This window comes from Nomascus leucogenys, chromosome 20, assembly GCF_006542625.1.
Source record: "Nomascus leucogenys isolate Asia chromosome 20, Asia_NLE_v1, whole genome shotgun sequence".
In the NCBI taxonomy this organism is placed as follows: Eukaryota; Metazoa; Chordata; class Mammalia; order Primates; family Hylobatidae; genus Nomascus; species Nomascus leucogenys.
The window spans coordinates 75,431,133-75,450,709 of record NC_044400.1 but is presented as its reverse complement, the minus strand read 5'-3'; the positions used below and the strand labels follow the sequence as shown (position 1 = coordinate 75,450,709).

Genomic DNA, 19,577 nt, shown 5'->3' with positions numbered 1-19,577 from the left:
TAGGGCATGGACGGGGCTTGCTGAATAAAACATGAGTGTAAGGGTGGGGGCTTTCCTCAGCTGGGCACACTCCCCCAAGACCCGCAAGATCCCTGGCTCACCTCCTGGAGACCCACTCCTCCAATGTGGACCATCCTTCTAGAAACTACCGCCCACATGTCCATGCCCAACCCCTGGGCCCTCTTTCCTATCTGTCTATACCCTTCGCATTTAGTGTGACTGACTTCCTCACCATTCATTTGAGAATGTAAGAGCCTTGTGAAGGCAGGGGGCTGCACCTGACTGGCTCTCGGCTGTGTTCCAGCGCCTAGAACAATAGCAAGAGCTGCTAGCATGGGGTGGGTGCCACGTACATGCCTGCCCAAGGAGGGAAGGGCTGAATGTCGGGAGCCTGAAGGACAGCAAGACGTGGAAGGAGAAAAAGGGACTTGGGCTGGACAACATGAATTCCAGCCTTTCCTACTAATCGCATAAGGACTCTGCGTCCTCATATCAGCAAAAAACAAAACCTAAACGAAACCCAAACCCAAGCTACCCAGTGACAGCTGCCAAGCCAGGCTTCCCTGTGCACGTGCTCAGTGCTGGAAACAGTTGGCTTCTCCTGCTTTATTTTAATCTCAGCAGTGCCAAGCCCTGGAAATGAGCATCTCACACTGACTCTAGGAAGTTCAGAGCCAGCTACGGAGTGTATGGATAACGGGAGCCCACAGCAAGCGTTGTTTTACAGCCACGCGCGGCATAACAGCATTTGGGTCAGCGATGGACCACATGCCACGGTGGCCCCATAAGACTGTCACTGAGCTGAAAACTCCTGTCGCCTGGTGACCTCGCAGCCACTGTGTGGATGGAACACAACACACTCTTCACGTTTGCGGAGGTGCTGGTGTACACACACCCCCTGCACTGTCAGCTGTATAAACGTCTTGCACATACAATTACATACAGAACATAATACTTGACAGTGATAATAAATGCCTATGTTACTCGTTTATGTTACCATACTATACTTTTTAATCAGTATTTTAGAGTCTATGCCTAGTTATTAAAAAAAAAAAAAATGTTAATTCTAAAAGAGCCTCAGGGAGCTCCTCCAAGAGGGATTCTGGAAGAAGGCAATGTTTTGTTTTGTTTTGTTTTGTTTTTAGACGGAGTCTCCCTCTGTTGCCCAGGCTGGAGTGCAGTGGTGCGATCTCGGCTCACCGCAACCTCCGCCTCCTGGGTTCAAGCGATTCTCCTGCCTCAGCCTCCCGAGTAGCTGGGATTACAGACACCCGCCACCATGCCTGGCTAATTTTTGTATTTTTAGTAGAGATGGGGGTTTCACCATGTTGGCCAGGCTGGTCTTGAACTCCTGACCTCAGGTGATCCACCCACCTAGGCCTCCCAAAGTGCTCAGATTACAGGCGTGAGCCACCGTACCTGGCCTGGCATTGTTATTCTAGGAGATGACAGCCCTGTGCCTGTCACTGCTCCTGAAGACCTTCCAGTGGGACAAGGTGTGGAGGCAGAAGGCGGTGATACTGTTGATCCTGACCCTGTGCAGGCCTAGCTAACGTGTGTGTCTGTGTCCTTAGCTTTTAACAAAAATGTGTTGAAAGTAAAAAAATAAAAAATTTTTTTAATAGAAAAAGCACATGAAGAAAAATAATATACAGTTGTGCAATGTGTTTGAGCTTTAAGCTAAGTGTTATTACAAAAGAGTCAAAAACTTAAATTTTAAAAGTTTATGGGCCAGGTGCAGTGGCTCACGCCTGTAATCCCAGCACTTTGGGAGGCGGAGGTGGGTGGATCACTTGAGGTCAGGAGTTCAAGACCAGCCTGGCCAACATGGTGAAACCCCATCTCTACTAAAAATACAAAAATTAGCCAGGCGTGGTGGTGGGTGCCTGTAATCCCAGCTACTCGGGAGGCTGAGGCAGAATCGCTTGAACCTGGAAGGCAGATGTTGCAGTGAGTCAAGACGGCGCCATTGCACTCCAGCCTGGGCAACAGAGCGAGACTCCACCACACACAGAAAAAAAGTTTATGAAGTAAAAAGGTTAGTGAGCTCAGGTTAACTTATTACTGAAGAAAGAATATGTTATGAATCGAGTGTAGCCCACGTGTCCAGCGCTCACTCCTTCCACAGGAGTGCACAGTCATGCCTGGGCCTTCACATTCACTCACCACCCACTCCCTCCCTCACCCACCCAGACCAGCTTCCAGTCCTGCAAGCTGCATTCATGATGGAACTGCCCTATTCAGGTGGACCATGCATTATCTTTTATACCATGTTTTTACTGGACCTCTTCTATGTTTAGATACACAAATACTTACCATCGTGTGACAACTGCCTGCATCGTTCAGTACAGCAACATGCTGTCCAGGTTTGTGGCCTAGGAGCAGTCAGCCACACCCTCCAGCCCGGGTGTGCAGCAGGCTGGGCCGCGCGGGTGTGTACAGTACACTCTGTGAGGCTGGCACAATGACGGAATCGCCTAACAATGCGTTTCTCAGGACGTATTCCCGTCACTAAGTGATGCAAGGCCAGGCCTCCCTGGCTCCATCTTCTCTTTCCACCCGTATCTCCCCTCCCTTTCTTTAATCCCGCTGCCTTGCGTGCCACTTGTGGGCTTTTGGGAATGAGCATTATATATGCAAAGCAAGCATTTCCAGGCCTGCAGAGAGCCCAGCACCACTGTGGCTCCCGCGGTGGGACAGGCAGGAGAGGGACACGGGTCAGGAGGGTGGGTGTGCCCCCCAGCCCTGCTCCCCATTCCCTGTGTGGCCTTGGGCAAGGCTTTCCTCTCTGTGGGACTTGGCTTCCCCCAGTACATCCTCTCCTCTTTCATGTGGAGGACATGGTCCCCTCTCTCTCCCTCCCCCAGAGCAATCCGCTGGGACCTGGTAGGTATCATCCTGGGCATTTCCCACGGCAGCCCCTGGCTGGGCCCACTTTCAAGGAGGGCCCTTCCTGGGACTGCTGAGGTCAGCTCCCAGGGGCCAAGTCCAGAAGTTTCCTTCCTGTGGGTCTCACGTGCCCCCTGCCTACCTGCCCTGCTCTCCAGGTGGGCCTTCCCAGGGACACTCCTGACACTGGCCCTCTGTTGCTCTAAGGCCTGTCCCTGGGCCAGCTGGGGGAGACAGCAGGAGCAGCCTCGAGTTCAAGGGAGAGCACATGGGTGCAAAGGCGTCCCAGGGCCTCTGGGGGAAAACGGAGCTTTACCTTGAGGACGAACCCATCGGGGCAGGCGCGGTCATACTTGTACACCTTGTAGACGACCAGGAAGACGACGCAGGTGAGGAAGGCCAGGGCGAAGAGGACCAGCACGGAGACCTGTGGGCAAAGGCGGGACCGTCAGGGGTGGCCGGAAGGCAGCAGGACAGACACAGATACACCCGCACACGCAAGCCCCCCAACACACAGCATGCGCAGAGACTGTCTCTGGAAGAACCTGGGAAGGGCAGCTGGGGACGAGAGGTTAGGAGCATCACTGTTCACTGGGCAACTTTTTGGTAACATTTTAATTTTTCACCATATTCATAAGTGACCTTCATTTTAAATTAGTTATTTTTAGTACCCGAGGTCCTGCATAGACAGCTCAGGGTACAGATACGAGGAAGCCCCACTGTTGCCCAGGCAGCTTTCGGGCCACTAAGACACATGTCTGAGAAGCGGGGTTGGGCTGCCCGCTGCCCCATCACGGCCGTGGTGCCTCAGCTGCCAGCCAAGCATCCGCTCAGCAAACGTGTCCTGAGCCCTGGGCTCAGTGCTGGGACACGGTGTCACATGGACACGAGCCTGCTTTTGTGTGGGACCAGGAAAGACAAAACCTCTGCAGCCCCATTGGCCTTCACCCTCGGCGGTTGCCCATGTGGTTAGTTAAGTGTCCTCAAGGACAAGGATTCGCTTTTCTTCACCATAGTGTGCTGAGCAATAGACAGCCCCAGCACACAGTAGGTGTTCAGCTGGTGTTTACAGATGAACTCACGACAGTTGCAAGACAGCTGGCTTGGAGGGGGACAGCCTGCCCCGGCCGGAGGGCATGGGACATGGGTCACTAGATGACACTGGACCTGGACCTTGAAGGCACTCACCCGGCTGCCAGGGAGCCTGGCAGGGACGAGAGTATGTCTCAAAGCCAAAACGGGCTGGGCACGGTGACTCACACCTGTAATCCCAGCACTTTGGGATGCCAAGGTGGGGGGATCACCTGAGGTCAGGAATTCAACACCAGCCTGGCCAACATGGCGAAACTCCATCTCTACTAAAAATAAAAATTAGCCGGGCGTGTTGGTGCACACCTGTAATCCCAGCTACTCGGGAAGCTGAGGCAGGAGAATCGCTTGAACCCGGGAGGCAGAGGCTGCAGTGAGCTGAGATCGTGCCACTGAACTCCAGCCTGGGTGACAGAGCGAGACTCCACCTCAAAATAAATCAATCAATAAAAAGCTAGAACAGTGGGCAGATGGCCCTCCGCCCACCCAGAGAGGCAGAGACAGCGATGGGGCTCCCTGGCCGGGTGGGAGGATGCCAGGTGCCATCACGTGGCAGGGCCTCCGTAATCTTAGTCTGAACATGCACAGAGCTGCTTGCTCCCCACCACCCCTCCCAGCAGCCTGGGGGCTGCAAGGGGCCGGGACTCTCCCCTGGCCACATACAGACCCTACAGCCAACAAGGTTAAAGAACTGGGGAGCTCTGCTGCTTCCTAAGGCTGCAGTCCTGAAGCTCAGCTGGGTAGACCCTCCAGCAGAGTGCCCTCCTGAGCCCTGCCCGCCTCAGGAACTCCCAAAGTGCTGGGATTACAGGTGTGAGCCACCGCGCCCGGCCTGCTTTCTGCCTTTTTAATTTTTTCCTCTTTGTTCCTTTGGGTCTGCTCTGACTTGAGTTGCCTGCAGTCCCCTGACACCATGCAGTCCCCAGTTCCCGTCTGTGAAAGGAGACCAAGGGCATCCCAGGCACTGGTCCTGGGGAAGCAGGAGATGTGCGTGAGAAAGTGTCCTATCAGCCGCGCAGCATGGTCACCTGGAAGACGGGCGGCCACCCTGCCGTGAATGCTTAGGCTAACACTCCTACTCTTTGGGAGCCCCTATGCACCCCCTGCAAGCCGCTCAGGCCCCAGCACCAGGGCCCAGGGTGCAGGTTCTGCCTGCAGCTCTGCACCTTTGCAGCTTACCAGCCTCACCACCTTGGAAGCCCCTGAACCTCTCTCAGCCACAGACTCCTTGCCTATGACATGGGACGACACTTCCACCACCTCCCCATCTCTGCAAGGTTGCAGATGCCTGGAGAGCCACATTAGACCCTGCAGCTCATCCCCTGCAGCTCATCCCCTGCCTCCACTTGCCGGGGGTCTTCATCTCCAGGCCTCACAATTGTCCCTGAGCCTGCATCTTAACTGCAGGCAGCCCTGGCCGCAGGACCAGCTGAATGGGGTGGCTCAGAGCTGATGGACGTGGCCTCTCTGCTGTCAGATTCCTGTCCATTGTGCTGCCAGATTCATTGGTCCCAGGCGTTCTCAGCACAGTGCCCGGAGCAGGACAAGGGCAGCACCAAGACCCTGAGACCCCAGCCCAGGCTGCTCTCGCGTTCCGCCTGGCTACCTGCTATACCCCACCGCCCGCTCTCCCGTCTCCCCAGCTCACACCCACTACAACTCCAATGAGACCTGTCCCCTCTGTGTCCCTTCACCCAGGGAGGGACCCCTCAGGCCCCTGGCAGGCAGATTCACATCCCCTCTGAGGAGGCCCATCCTTCTGGTCCCCAGGTCCTGCCAGTTCCTCAGTCACATCTCCCGTCTCCACTCCCCCAACCCCGACCGTAGGTTGCCTTCTCGGGGCCATCACCCTCTCTAAGGGCCAGAGAAACTCCAGTCCACTGGGATGGCCTACAGTGCATATGCAGCCTATGCCTGACAAGGGACACAGACAGGATGGATGGAGCCAGGCTGCTCCCCAGGGCCACAGCGCCCACAGGGAAAGGCGCCATTTAGTCCAGATCACAGCTGCAGTGCACAGGCCAGCGCACAGCACCTGGGCCAGGGCAGCAGAGCGCGGCGCTGTGATGAAGTAGGCAGAGCTGGCTGGAGAAAGAAGGCGCAGCCGTCCGAGGCACGTGGCAGCCAGAGGCAGTGGCAGGAGCGCAGCCAGGGAGGGCCACCTGGGGATGACAGCCACAAGCCCTGATGGTGCCTGGGGTCGGGACAGGCTCTGGACAGGGGGCCGGGGCACAGACCCTGCGGCTCCAGCTCACTGGCCGGGAGTCTAGCACCTGGCTCCAGCCTGTGAATGGCAGTGAAATGAGCGCCTCCCAGGGACAGTCACGGGACACTGAGGACAGCACCTGGGAGAGGGGTACACGGCGGAGCCATCTGCTGTCGCTGCTGTTATCCTCACTCTCACCTCCTCACTGGCCCCGGGGTGGCGCCTGGCAGACAGCAGAGTGGGCTCTCAGCCCTCTAACCAGCTGCCCTGTCGCATGCTCACCCGGGGCCACCCTGCCCGGGCTCCAGCTACCTGCCTTTCTCCAAGTCTACACTGCAGGGCTGCCTCACTCAGGGTGGTCCAGAAGGACTTGGTTCCATTTCACTGGCCTCCTTCATAACCCTTTATATTTCATTCTGTGCATCTGAAAACACTATTCTGAGAAGAGACCCAAGCCACCACAGGTGAAGATGTCCTGTTAGAAGAGGGTTTCAGGGAGCAGGCGTGGTGGCTCACGCCTGTAATCCCAACACTTTGGGAGGCAGAGGCGGGTGGATCATGATGTCAGGAGTTCGAGACCGGCCTGGCCAACATGGTGAAACCCCATCTCTACTAAAAATATAAAAAATTAGCCAGGCGTGGTGGTGAGTGCCTGTAATCCCAGCTACTCAGGAGGCTGAGGCAGGAGAATCGCTTGAACCTGGGAGGTGGAGGTTGCAGTGAGCCGAGATCGTGCCACTGCACTCCAGCCTGGGTGACAGAGTGAGACTCCATCTCAAAAAAAGAAGAGGGTTTCAAATCCTTGAAGAGATGGGGCGTCATTAAACCTGTTTCTCCAGTTGGGAAGCCACATCAGTTTGGCTCCTGGCACCCCATCTGTCTAGGTTTAAAAAGAACCCCTATTCTCTCCTGCAGGGCTGTGGGGGAACCGCCTCCTCGAGGGTGTCCTCCGAAACCTGGCCAGGCCTTTCCTCCAGGATCCCAGGCCCGATGGCTGAGGAGCAAACTGAACCGTGCAACAAGAACACGAGAGTCCCTGGAACAATCAAGGGGAGAAGGGCAAAGAAATACATCCAGGGAGAGTCAGCGGGCGGCCTGTGGTGTGGCAAAGTGCTCCCCTGCAGGCTGAGCTCTCTCTTCCCCCTGCCGTGTGCAGACTCTGGGGCTGGGGTCCCCTCAGCCACTGCAGGGCACAGCGTGGGGTCCACGGCCTAAGGAGAGAGAGGGCCACGGGCCTCTCCAGAAGCTGGCTCAGAGTTGAATCCTGTAAGCTGCTGACTGTGTGATCTTGAGCAGGTCACCTGGCCTCTCTGGGCCCCACATCTCATCGCCGAAGTGGCGGAACCATGCCTCACACCCTGACACATCTCAGGAGAAGGATAAGATACCACAAGTTGAGAGCACACTGGGCCCCTCAAAAAGAGATGCTGCAGTCCAGCCCCGAGGATCTGTGAAGGGGACCTGATTTGAAAATAGGATCTTTGCAAAATGAGGCCATCAGGGTGGGCCCTAATCCAACCAAACTGGTGTGTCCTTATAAAGAGGGGAAATTTGGATGTAGACAGACATGCACATAGGGAGAGGGCCGCGTGAGGACAGAAGATTAGAGCACTGCGTCTACACAGCAAAACCAAGGATGGTGGCAACCTTCAGGAACTAGGAGGGGCAAGGACAGAGTCTCCCCTGAGGTTTTTCAAGGGAGCACAGCCCTGCTGACGCCTTGATTTCAGACTTCTGGCCTCCAGTAGTGGGGGAGTAAATTTCTGTTGCTCTGAGTCCCCCCAGTTTGCGGTACTTTGTTACGGGGCCCCTAATAGCAGAGTGACTTCAGAGCGGTCAGGACCAGCTCCCCTCCCCTACACTTGTTCTCTCTGCCATTACCCGGTTCCTTCTGCGCCATGCCAGGCTGCCCTGCCCTCTCTCCTCCTTGCCCTTCAAAGCCCTGGCCAGGCCCCCTGCCCCAGGAAAGCTCTGGAACATCCCAGCCTCTATCGAGACACCAATCGTGCATGCAGGCACCAAGGAGCCCAGCATCTCTTTTTTCCTAATTAAAGTGAAATAAAAGTGTGTCACAGTTTGGAGACTTTCCTAAGTCCCTGCCCCCTTCCCGTGAGATACTTGGAAGGATTCTGGAACAATGGATGATGTTACTGAGCCAGACATCGGCGTTTCCTCCAGGACCTTGCAGTATCTTTTAAGCTTTCACTACAACAACATGCCATGATTGTAAGCATCTGGGAGAACCACGACCACCAGCAACTCCATCTTTCAACCAATTTGAAAATACTTGAAAAGACGGACAAACTAGCCCTTCATTGCCAGGGACTAAGAGTGAGATAACCCCGGGTTCCTGGCCTGCTCGGCCACACACAGTGACCCTGCAAAGGGCATCCGCCCCAACGCCTGGTTTCCTGTGAAAGGGATGCCGGCCCAGCACCTGCGTCTATGATGGGGTGTGCAGGAGACCCCATGGCTGGCAAACAGTCGGCACGGTGAGCCGGGTGAGCCATTGTTACCCTATGGGAGACCCACTCCCACACAACATTGCAGTCTCCATGCTGAGCAGAAGCTGCAGACCGTCCAATGCAATGCCTTTTTTTACACAGAACAAAAGCCTTGTCATTGAAAAGGCAGCACCTTCAAGTCGGCCAACAGGACCCAGGTGATCCTAAGAGGCCAGTGTTGGCTATGCAAAAAGAGAGGTGGCAGCCATTCGCAGTGACTCCAGCCTGGGTACAAAATGGACTCAACTGTGGCTGCCGATGAGAATCATGGGAGGCTCTCATGTCCCCAACATCTGGACTCCACTCCAAGTAGTGACAGTGGCATAGCAAGTTTAAAACTCTCCAGATGCCTCCTGCATGTAGCCTAAGCTGGAAGCAAGGGGATAAACAAAGGATTCCACATCTGGGCAGAATTCCTGGGGGCTCCCAAGCTACACCCCCAACCAGACTTTATACTCTCACAACAAAACACTACCATTAGGAGGCGCTCTGGACACATCCGCCGCCGTCTGCACTCTGGTCAGCATTTAAAGTCTGCGTAGTCCTTACACAACACCTGCAAGGCAGTATTACTGACTGTGTTTTACAAATGGGGAAACTGAGGCTCAGATGTGCATGACTGGGCCCAGGCAAACTGGCTGTCGTTGGCTGAGTAATGGCCCTAAAGACACCCAGATCCTACTCCCGGAAATGTATATGGTAAGGGACTTCGCTGATTCAATCAAGTCAAGGACCTTGAGGAGAGGAGATTATTCTGGATGATTAGGTGGGCTCTAAAGGTAATCACAGGTGTCCTCCCAGCAGGGGAGCAGAGGGAGGTGCCCCTGCTGAGAAGGTGGTGACTTGAAGACAGAGAAAAGAGCAGAGAGAAGCTTGAAGACATTGCGCTACAGGATATGAAGGCAAAGGACGGGACCATGAGCCCCATGCAGTTCCAGAAGACAGAAGCGGCAGGGAAACAGTGTCTCCCTGACAGCCTCCGGACAGAGCGGGGCCCTGCACAGCGCTTGATTTTGGTGCAATGAAACTGACTTAGGACTTCTGACTTTCAGGCCTGGGGAGAATGCCCGTGCGCCATCTTCAGCCGTGGCATGGGTGGTAATTTGTTACACTCACCTCTCCCTTTCAGTTCATCTTCCCACAGATGGAGCCCCTGAGGGCAGGGCTGTGATTCACACATCTGGCACACAGAAGATGCCTCCTGCACATTCAGTGAGTGAGTGAGTGAGTGAGTGAGTGAGTGAGTGAGTGAGTGAATACAACCAGCAGATACTCTATCTCCTAATGAACACACACTGAGCAACTCTTGGGCACCTGGAGCCGACCCAGAATAACGTCTACACATAGAACAGAACGTGGATTTAGTTTGCAGGAGGTGCTGGCTGTCTTAGTTTTATTAAGCAAATGATCTTGCCTGGGAAGGAAGCAGATCCAGGGCAGCTCTTCCATCCACGCCCCGTGGGTTGGTAGACAGTGTCTGACTCCCATGCCTGGCTTCTCCAGGTGGGCCAGGCAGTCTCTAGGTTGGGAGAAGCGCATTTCCTTAGAAGCCCGGCCTTTCTTCCAGGGTGCGTGTCTCCTCCAGGCACAGGAAGCGCGGGGCCCAGACCCGGGCCCACAGTGCCTGCAGGAACCCATGAACATGTTCAAGTTTTTGTTTCAAAATCAAAGGAGAAAGGCCGGGTGCCATGGCTCACGCCTGTAATTCCAGCCCTTTGGGAGGCTGATGTGGGCAGATCACCTGAGGTCAGGAGTTCGAGACCAGCCTGGCCAACATGGTGAAACCCCATCTCTACTAAAATTACAACAATTAACCAGGCCCAGTGGTGCGTGTCTATAATCCCAGCTACTTGGAGGGCTGAGGCAGAAGAATCATTCAAACCCAGGAGATAGAAGTTACAGTAAGCCAAGATCATGGACTGCACTCCAACCTGGGCTACAGAGCAAAACCCCATCTCGAAGAAAAAAAAATCAAAGGAAAAAATAAGAATAGCAGGCTGGGTGCTGTGGCTCATGCTGTAATCCCAGCCCTTTGGGAGGCCGAAGCGAGAGGATCAGTTGAGCCCAGGAGCTCGAGACCAGCCTGGGCAACATAGGGATAACTCATCTCTACCAAAAAAAAAAAAAATTAGCTGGGCATGGGGGTACGCACCTGTGGTCCCAGCTGCTCAGGAGGCTGATTTGGGAGGATTGCTTCAGCCTGGGAGTTTGAGGCTGAAGTGAGCCGAGATGGTGCCACTACACACCAGCCTGGGTGACAAAGCGAGACCCTGTCTCAAAAAATCATCATCATCATACTGACACTGGTCAGTCTATATTGAGGAACCCAGCCTGGACTATATTCATCTTTAGATCAAAGCAGTCAAAATTTTCTCTTTTTTTAATGAAGGAAGTGGTCCATGATGGCCAAAGCACCTCAGTCCCAAAAGGCCCCGCCTTCTTCCTTCTTATTGGAATCCCCAGGCAGCCAGGGGACATTCTCAGGTGCTTTGACGTGGTTGAGCAGCCCTGAAGGGCTGTAGGGTCCCACAGCGTCACCCTGGTGTTAACTCTTCCCAACACAGGCAGAGAACTGCTAAAGAGCCAGCCCAGCTAACTTTGCTAGGGAAGGCTTCCGGGAGGAGGTGTCCACGTCCCAAAGGAGGAGGAGCTTACCAGGGAGGAGGGAAATGGGAGTCCAGCAGGGAGAAAGGGTTTGTACCACAGGCCTGAAGCATCAAAAAACCCAGTGTCTATGACCAGTGTGGCTGCAGCATCGCACATCCTGCAGGAGAGGGAACACGAGCCCAGCGACAAAGATGCCTGTCTGCCACACCAAGACACTGGAAGCAGACAGGTCCCGGGTGTTTCAGGACCCCAGGGAGCAACTGCCACTTTGTGACAAACTAGCATTTCTCACAGCACAAGAAGTCATCTGAAGGACAGATGCCTACCACTGATGTGCACGCATGTGTGTATTATGGCAGGGTCTACATTATCCCGAAATTTACATCACTTCTGTGCAGCTGGCAGTAAAAGCTCTAAAGCAAGGGCAATGGGATTATGGCTGCTGGGCAGGGATTTGTACTCATTGCTGTGCTTCCCACAGTTGCCCTGAGGTGGCCCAAGGTGGCCCAGCTCCCAGTGCTGTGGGTGTTAAGGGATAGTGCACTGGAGCAGCGGGTGCAGGGCTCCACCAGGTTTGTGTCATTGACCTCTTTGGCAGCTGTGTGAAACCACAAATCCTTAGAATGATGTTTTAAATGCATAAAACACAATACATACACTTGCAAAGAAAACTGATTATATTGAAATACTGGTATCGAAATATTACAAAAATATAAATTTGTGATATATATGTGCTTATTAACACACTGAACAAGATCTGATCCTGTGGCTTCAAAGGAACCATGAGCAATAAACACTGTTGCAAGATCACATTGTCCCACAGCTGCAATGTGATATAAAGACACCTGTGATACACATTGGTGACAAAGTCACAAGTACCACTAATACCTCTGTAGTTTACTGCCTACATTAAAAAGTGAAGGAATTTGTACACTGAAAACTATAAAAAATTTTTGAAGGAAATTAAAGAGGACATAAATAAAAGGAAAGATACCCTGTGTTCATAGATTAAAAAACTTAATATTGTTAGGATGGGAACACTTTCCAAACTGATCTACAGATTCAAAACCATCTCTGTCAACAACCCAAAGGTCGTTTTGTTTGTTTGTTTGCAGAAAATGGAAATTACAAGGGACCCTAAAGAGCCAAAACTGTTTTCAAAACCAGTCTTGAAAACAAAGAACAAATTGGAGGAGTTCTCAATTTTAAAACTTACTACAAAGCTACAATAATCAAAACAGAGTGGTACTAGCATAAGACAAGATATATAAATCCATGTAATATAATTGAGAGTCCAGAAACAAAACCATGAGTCCATGGTCAACTGATTTGCAATAAGGGGGCCAAGACCATTCATTCAATAAGGAAAGAACAGTCTCTTCAACAATGGTGTTAGGACCACATGCAAAAGAATGTGACCCTTACCTCACACCATATATAAAAACTAACTCAATTGGGTCAAATATCTAAATATAAAAGTCAAGCCATACAACTCTTAGAAGAAAACACAAGGGAAAAATCTTCATGTGATGTGGCAATGGTGTCTTAGATCAGGGGTCCTGAACCCCCAGGCTGCAGACCAGTACCAGACCATGGCCTGTTAGGAACGGGTCTGCACAGCAGGAGATGAGTGGCAGGTGAGCAAGCATTATTGCCTGAGCTCTGTTTCCTGTCAGATCAGTGGCAGCATTAGATTCTCATAGGAGTATGAACCCTATTGTGAACTGTGCATGCGAGGGGCCCAGGTTGTATTCTCCTTATGAGAATCTAATGCCTGATGATCTAGTTTCATCCCAAAACCATCCCCTGCTCCCTGGTCAGTAGAAAAACTGTCTTCCACAAAACCAGTCCCTGGTGCCAAAAAGGTCAGGGACCACTATCTTAGATAGATATGACACCAAAAATACAAGCAATAGAAGAAAAAATAAATGATACTTCATCAAAAATGTAAAATTTTGTGCATCAAAGAAACTAGCAAGAAAGTGAAAAAAGAACCTATAGAATGGTAAAAAAAATTTACAAATCACATATCTTACAAGGGCTTAGTATCCAAAATATATAAGGAACTCTTACAACTCAACGACAAAAACACGGCTGGGTGAGGTGGCTCACACCTGTAATCCCAGCACTTTGGGAGCCCAAGGCAGAAGGATTGCTTGAGTCCAGGAGTTTGAGACCAGCCTGGGCAACATAGTGAAACCCCATCTCTATGAAAAATACGAAAATTAGCTGGGTGTGGTGGTGAATGCCTGTAGTCCCAGCTACTCCAGGGGCTGAGATGGGAGGATCACTTGAGCCCAGGAGGTCGAGGCTGCAGTGAGCTGAGATCCCACCACTGCACTCCAGCCTGGGTGACAGAGTGAGACCCTGTCTCAACAACAACAACGACAACAACAACAACAAAAACACAAACAAAGTGATTAAAAAATGGGAAAGGACTTGAGTAGACATCTCTCTGAAGAAGAGATACGAATGGCCAACAAGTACATGAAAAGATGCAGAACATCATTAGCCATTAGGAAAATACAAATCAAAACCACAATGAGATACTACTTCATATTCACTAGGATGGTTATAATAAAATAAAAACAAACAAGTGCTGGTGAGGATGTGGAGAAATTGAAACCATTGTGCACTGCTAATGGGAATGTAAAATGGTACAGCTCTGTGGAGAAGTTTGGTAACTCCACAATACGTTAAATATCAAATTACCACACAGCCCAGCGATTCTACTCCTGGGCATATATCCCCAAAAATTCAACAGGTATTCAAACAAAAACTTGTAAATGAATGTTCACAGCAGCACTACTCACAACAGCCCAAATGTGGAAACAACCCAAATGTCTATCAACCAATGAATCGATAAACAAAATGTGGTCTATCGGTACAATGGAATATTACTCAGCCATGAAAAGGAATGAAGCACTTGTAAATGCTACAATGTAGCTGAGCTTTGAAATAGCATGCTAGATGAAAGAGGCCAGATAGATGGTCACATCACATCTTATAAGATTCTATTTCTATGACATGTCTAGAATAGGTAAATCACAGGGACACAAAACAGATTTGTGGCTACCAGGGGCTAGGGGGAGGGGCATGGGAGTGACTGCTTAATGGGAATGGGGTCTCCTTTTGGGGTGATAATGTGCTGGAACTAGCTTAGTGCTGATGGTTGGACAATATGGTGAATGTATTAAATGGCACTGAATTTAATATGGCACTTACCTTAAAGTGGTAAGTTTAATATTTTGTATATTTTACCACAATTATTTAAGGAATGGGCCAAGCCGGGCACAGTGGCTCACACCTGTAATCCCAGCACTTTGGGAGGCCGAGGCAGGTGGATCACGAGGTCAGGAATTCAAGACCAGCCTGGCCAAGATAGTGAAACCCTGTCTCTACTAAAAATACAAAAATTAGCCAGGCATGGTGGCGGGTGCCTGTAATCCCAGCTACTTAGGAGGCTGAGGCAGGAGAATCGCTTGAACCCGGGGTATGGAGGATGCAGCAAGCCGAGATCACGCCACTGCACTCCAGCCTGGGTGACAGAGCGAGACTCCGTCTCAAAAAATAAAATAAAAAAATAAAGAATGGGCCAGAGGAGAGAGGCGGGAGGCTGAAGGTGTCGCAAACTATTGTGGGGGTGCTGACAAGAGGCCATGAGCCCTAGTGGAAGGCGAGGGAGACCTGAGGAGTGTTTTCTGGAAAGAACAGCCAGGAACAGAGAAATACAAACAGGATCTGGGCCTCAGGGTGCGTTTATAACGAGTTGATAAGGAGGGAACACGTGTCCTCAAGGCTCGGGGGTCCTGGGTGATGGCCACCACCCAGCATCCTGACCACTCACTGTGTCTGCTGTCACTCACAGAAGGGCCCCACCTGGGCCGGGAGTTACATGGTCACTCAAGTGAAAGGCAGTGGCCCATGGCCTCGTTCTCGGAACGCTCACCGTCTGGACAGGGAAGCCTGAGCGGCCCCAGCACTGGCTGTGCTCCCGTCTGCCCTCTCAGGTCTGGGGCCATTGCCCAGCTCAGGGTCTGCAGGGGAGGTGCCCTACGCACCCCACTGGCGTGGAGGATAGAGCACAGTGGCATTTGGTGTGTCACCCTCATTAGCTGGGTGACCTTGGGCCTGTTCCTTAACCTTTCTGGCCTTATTTCCCCACCTACAAAATCAGGACAGCAGTGTCAACCATCAGAAACTGTTACTAACAGTGAACGAGACAGTGCTCATGGCGCCCCAAGCCCAAGCATGCACCGGGTAGATGGCGCCAGGTCGACGGCGCTGGGTGGCTGCTGTTACTCTCCCCATCCTCCTACCCTCAGGGGGAGGGAGAAGGAAATGAGCATTTCTGCTGAGTAATGCAGTTTAAAAAAAAAAAAGGAAAAAACTTGGAAAAAGAAGATGAATCCCGACATCTTCAAGCGTTTACAGCACTAAATATTTTAGGTAACCCACACAAAAGTGAACACATACACACAGACACACACACACACACACACACACACACACACACACACACACACAGAGTGACTGAACCCACGTGGTATCCGATCCAGCCGAAGCCCCCACACTACAGCTGGCCTGGGGAAGGTGGGCTCTGCAACCACAGCCCCAGGATCCTACAAGATGCTCGCATAGCTAAAGGTGAGGGGGCGTCCACACACACTTTCAGGGTCTCCAATACCACCCCCATGGGAAGAACCCCACCCCCACTGCTGAATGCCAAGGAAACGGCATCACTGTTCATAAATATTTAAGAAATGCATCTTGAAACACACCAGGGGCTTACTGGAGAGTGTGGGAACAGATGGGCACGCAGGAAGCTCAAGGTCATTAGGGATGTGAAGAAAAGACACAAACCACCCACAGAGTCCTCTGCGACAGGATGCAGAGGGACACCCCCACCAGAGTCTGGACTGCCAACCACGAGGACCACGCAGACTAACGAGGACTCTCCTGCCAAGCCGCTCCCCAGCCCTGTGCTGGCGGTGAAAGGTGTTCCTGTGCAAAGCCGACCTTAGAACCTCTCAAGGCCCCAGGGTGACATGGTACCCAGTGAGGGTCAAGGCTGGACCACCCAAACCTGATCTCACATCACAGGCAAACAGGGTGTGGAGACCTCTCCAGTGTCAGCAGCCAGTCATCACCGGAACCACAAAGCACGAATGACTGGAGTGGGCCCTGAGGGAGCCTTCCTGTCACCTGCCTAATGAGGGCCCCTAATGACAGTCTCCAGACCGGAAGGAGAACTGCAAGCAGCGGCCCCAGCAGCCCCGACCCGCCGCTCTGCAGGCATCAGTGGGGAAGTGCAATTTCAAAAATGTTTAGGTTTGGTTAATTTGAGAAACATCTCAGCCAGTGTTTATTCTCAGCGTAAATATGCCTCCAGTTAATTAAGCGACTGCTTTCCTTGACAAGAACCTCTTTGGAAGCCCAAGCCGCTGGCCGCCGCTGGGGGAGCCCTCCTGCCATCCGGTGTGGCGGAGTCTCTCAGAACCTTCTCCCAGTCAGCAGTTACCTAGCAACCAGCCTAGCAACCTCACAGCCACGAGATTAATCCCCAAGTGACAATCAGAAAGCTGCATCCAAAAAGACACTCCGTTTCAAGGATGCCATCCAAAGGCCTATAAAGATGAGGTGCTTCTGAGCTACACAAATTGGAGACAGGAGGGGACAAACGATTTACCTGTCACTTCAACATCGGAAAGGCGAGATTCCATTCCTGCGATTCACGCGTGGAGATGAAAGAGCTAAGATGATGGCTGGGCCAGGGAGCTGCACAGAAGCTGTCCAGTCACTAGTGGGACGAGGAAGATGCTCTGTCCCAACCACAGATTCAACTGGGCCCTGGCAGGGGGGCACACAAGCCAGGGAGGGTGGATCTCTATTCTGCACCCTCCATCATGCCCGTGTCTCCAGCATAGCCTGCTCCCCATACGCTCCCGTTTCAGAAAGAGACCCCCAGCCCTCAACCAGCTGCAGCTTCACACACGCCTCATTGTGTGCATGCGTTCAGGGATGCCAGAAATCTAACTGGGCAATAAAAAGCTGGGAGAACATTCCAGAAAGGTGGGCACCCTTAGCATTCCCAAAAGGCACCAGCCCTCCTCATCCTTCCCAGCTTCTGTGCTAGAATCCCCATCAGAAAGGTTTGAAAACTCAGGATACATTAGGATCACCTGGAAAGCATCTGTTAAAACGCATCTCCCTGGTGTTCAGGGTCCCTGGGTTAAAATCAAACTTCAGGTGATGCTGACTCAGGTGGCTCCAGATACACCTGGGGAAGCAGCACTTTGGAGGTTGCCTCTCACATCCACCTCACAGCAAGTGGGCAGGGAGCTAGGTAAATCTCCTTCCCAGTTGAGAAGGGGCTCAGAGCAGGCACAGAGAAGAGACGCCCTTAGAATGCAAGTTGTTCAGCTGCAAAAGTCCAGCCTGCAGGCTTCCTGGGCAAGCTGGTGGGCTGAGGTATGACACAGCAACAGGCTTCTAGAGCCGGCTGCCCAGCTCCTACTCTGCCTCTGCCACTCACTCACTGTGTGGTCTTGAGCAGGTCACCGGTCTGACTTGGTGAGAACTGACAGGCATCGCCTGTTAGAGGCTTACATGCAAGCATGGCCCCGAGAGAGGCCTCAATCCGATGAGCTGCCACTGAACTTCCTCAACAAACAAGGACCCACGGGCAGACCCAGGAAATCTCGCCAAGTCCCCCATTCATGGGAGGCCAGCAGCACAATTAGTCATCCATTTACTTATCAAGCTGTTACTGTGTGTGCAATAAGCGCCAGGGAGATGGTATCAAGGAGCTCTTACCACGGCTGGCACGGAGCGGCTGATGAGTAAGTTCTGTCTGCACAGAGTCCCTAGGCCTTCATTTCTGGCTGACATTCTTGGCTCAGGGGGTCTCTATGGCCTTGTTCCCCTCCTCGGGTCACCAGTTCAGGTCGAGCGGCCTATGCTTGGAAGGGCCACACCAATGGACCTTGCCAGGACACTGGGTCACAGGTTTCACACCCAAAGAGAAGACAGCCCAACCCAGACCCTCAAAAGAGAGCACCTGGGGAAAGGGAGCCTGGAAACCAGGACTCAGGAAGAAATGAGAGAAAAAGCAGCTGTACACTGGGGAGGCTTCCGGGGTACCTGAGCCTGCCATGTCTCTGAAGGCCTTGGGGATGGGGAAGGAGGGCGCCGCACATGCTGTGTGGCTCAAGGCAGCAGAGCAAGGGTTTTGAATCAACAAAGCGAAAGGATTTGTAGAAGCTGAATGGCTCAATAGCGATGGCGCCTGGGGTGAGTGCTCCCACACAAACCCACTTCTCCAAGAAACCAAGGACCTCTGGTGCCACAGCCGAGAGCAGGCTGCCAAGACTCACTGCCTCAGTTTCCCCTCTATGTAAAATGGAGCTATGAGGGTGCCTACCTCCTGAGGTGTTTATGAAGATTAAATGAGATAATATGAGCATAGGAGTGTGAAGCAGAGTCTAGCTCATGGAGCACTCTGTCACTGTTAGATGCTATTGCAGCCTGGCTACAAAGGGCCCTGGAAACAGGATAGTGAGGTTTGCTGCAAATGAGAGGGACCCAGGAGGCTTCCTGGCAGAGGTGTGACCTGCACCTGCCCTGGGAGGAGATGGAAGGGATGGGGTCTGGGAAGCAACGGGCATCCCATGGGAGTGGGGAGGGATGTGGCACAAGGTATGGTGGGAAGGCCTTGGCTTTGAAGCTAGAGAGTCACAGAGGGAGCACCCCAGCCACCCTGGGGCCACCTGGGACTCAACAGCCTTGTGTGTAAAGGGGCCAGTGCCACCCCCTTCAGGGCAGTTTTGAATCATAAAGGAGGAAAGGAAAACTAAGCAGAGGAACACACCCAGTGGACTTAGTCCAGTACAGTCATGTACTGAGCACCTACTGCATACATCACCTTCTCAGACAGCCACAGGAGGTACAGGCAGGGAGACGAGGCAGGGCCTCTACTGCCAGCAGCCAGTCTACTGGGACGAGCACAATCACCCATGATCTTCTGAGCTTTCAGGTTCTGGGCAACAGGGTCCAGGTAACCACAGAGTCCCAGCCAAGGCTGCCAAGGGCCCTGGTGGCAAATATGCGTCACCCATTCCTTAGGCAAGAGACCTGGGGACCTGCTTCAGGTGGTCATGTGGGAGAAGTACAAATGAAGAACACCAGAGGTCGGGGACAGAGCCTGGCACATCATAGACACTCAACAGATGAAGGAATAGCTGTTCAAGTGCCGCACTGCACCCCGCTCTGTGGGGACCTAA

The 19,577-nt window shown here is 52.5% G+C and overlaps 1 protein-coding gene across 2 annotated transcripts in view; it reads right to left on the bottom strand.

The window, feature by feature from the left end:
* Positions 1 to 19,577, bottom strand: part of NSG1 (neuronal vesicle trafficking associated 1) — a 73,711-nt gene that overhangs the window by 8,220 nt on the left and 45,914 nt on the right. For both annotated transcript variants that reach the window (XM_030801432.1, XM_030801433.1), the window contains one exon: positions 3,206 to 3,316. In XM_030801432.1, coding sequence (XP_030657292.1) covers positions 3,206 to 3,316 — 111 coding nt within the window. The remainder of the gene's footprint in view (positions 1 to 3,205; positions 3,317 to 19,577) is intronic.